Below are 1,533 nucleotides of genomic sequence, written 5' to 3'. Positions count from 1 at the left end.
TCTTTCATATTGCCACACTTGGTAACCGTTTTATAAAAGCAATAGCTCACTTCAGGCCGTGGTATATGCTCATTATATCACAGCTAAGGGGCGTAGTTCGGCCCGACAACCCCCTTAGTTAAATATATTAGTGTTTTGGAATTTTTAAAAAACAGAATGAGGAACTGGGATGCTGTTTTTTTATTTTTGTACTTCATTTTCAGACCAAATGATACATAGACATTATAAACTTGATCGATAAAATAGATAATTGTGAGTTGCAGCCCTTCATCAACACAACGTCTTACCTGTAACTTTTGATTTCTTGTTGATGCCATTTTCACATCCAGCCTGTGGGGAAAAGGAAGGCAACTTAATATATGAGAATGAATGAAATCTAACCGTTATTTGAGTCAGTTTCAGTTTGTTTAGTATAATAACGAGTAAGAATAGGCTTGTTTACCGGAACACCGTTGCTGGCCTTGCTTTTCTTCTTGGGCGAGTTCTCGTCGGTCAGATCGATGACTCCCTCCTCTCCCTCGCCTCCCTCAGAGTCTGATAAAACGATCACAGAGCTCCTCACCTGCTCTCCGTTGTCCCTCTCTGCCTCCTGACGCAGAGTCTCTTTGAGTTCCTGCAGCCTCTGAAGGGCCCCCTGCAGCTCGGGGGTCTCCAGGGCCTCTTTAGCGCGGCCCTGCCAGGTGATGGTCCTCTCGGTGAGGCACTGCAGGGCCTCTCCCTCCGGCAGGCGCACCGGCAGCCTCTGCAGCGCCACCAGCAGCGCCAGGATGGTCTCCAGACGGGGCCGCCGCGACCTCTGGCACCGCGGACACAAGAAGCGCGAGTCCCAGTCCCACCAGCAGAGGGCGCTCTCCTGGGGCCCGGAGGAGGGGAACAGGGAGGGGAAGGAGACGCAGCCCCCGTGGAACCAGTCCTTACAGAGGTGGCATCGCAGCTGAGGAGCCCGAGGCTGAGCTGAGCACACACACACCGCCTGAGGAGGGGGTGTGTGGTTCCCGTTCTCTGATAAAGAGTTCTCCGAGTGGCTGGATGTGTCCGTCTCCATGGCGTTGTCCATGTCCCACCTCCCGTTCTCCTTCTCCTCAGAGCCGCTGCTGCTGTTGCTCCCCCCCGCCGAGTTTAGTCCAGATTTACACATGTTCCCTTTCTGTAGCCTCAGCAGCGCCTCCTTCTCCTGCTGCTCGCCCTCTTTGAACGCCATCACCTGGAGACGAGACACACACATTTTACACACAGAAATAATATGTATTTAAGAGCACAGAAATGTATCTATAGCCGCTTTCACACCGCAGTACTTTTCCCACTTTGGTTCAGATATAGTTCCGAAATGTCGCGTTCACACCAAAAAGAGCCGGAACTAAAACTTAGATCATCAGAACCTTTTTACCCCCTTCTCCGTCCCTGCTAGAGAGCAGGGACTTTCGTGGGAGAAAAAGGTTCCCATGTCTGATTGGCTGGGCGGATTGCAAACCACGCCCCGTAAAACTCCCAAAAGGTTTTGTGAAGCCGCCATTTTATTATTCTCGCATTAGC

At 51.2% G+C, this 1,533-nt stretch overlaps 1 protein-coding gene across 1 annotated transcript; it reads right to left on the bottom strand.

Moving 5' to 3' along the window:
- Positions 1–270: 270 nt before the first annotated feature.
- On the bottom strand, positions 271–1,204 carry LOC104952540 (lysine-specific demethylase 5C-like; the record flags this gene model as incomplete). The annotated part of the gene is made up of 2 exons (XM_010779375.1): positions 271–330; positions 443–1,204. Coding segments are annotated over 2 exons (822 nt in total), but the record flags the coding sequence as incomplete, so codon positions are not given.
- Between the last annotated feature and the right edge of the window lie 329 nt (positions 1,205–1,533).

The sequence above is a fragment of the Notothenia coriiceps genome, unplaced genomic scaffold (genome assembly GCF_000735185.1).
Source record: "Notothenia coriiceps isolate Sejong01 unplaced genomic scaffold, NC01 NC01_scaffold00020140, whole genome shotgun sequence".
Lineage (NCBI taxonomy): Eukaryota > Metazoa > Chordata > Actinopteri > Perciformes > Nototheniidae > Notothenia > Notothenia coriiceps.
This window is presented reverse-complemented; position numbering and strand designations above follow the sequence as displayed.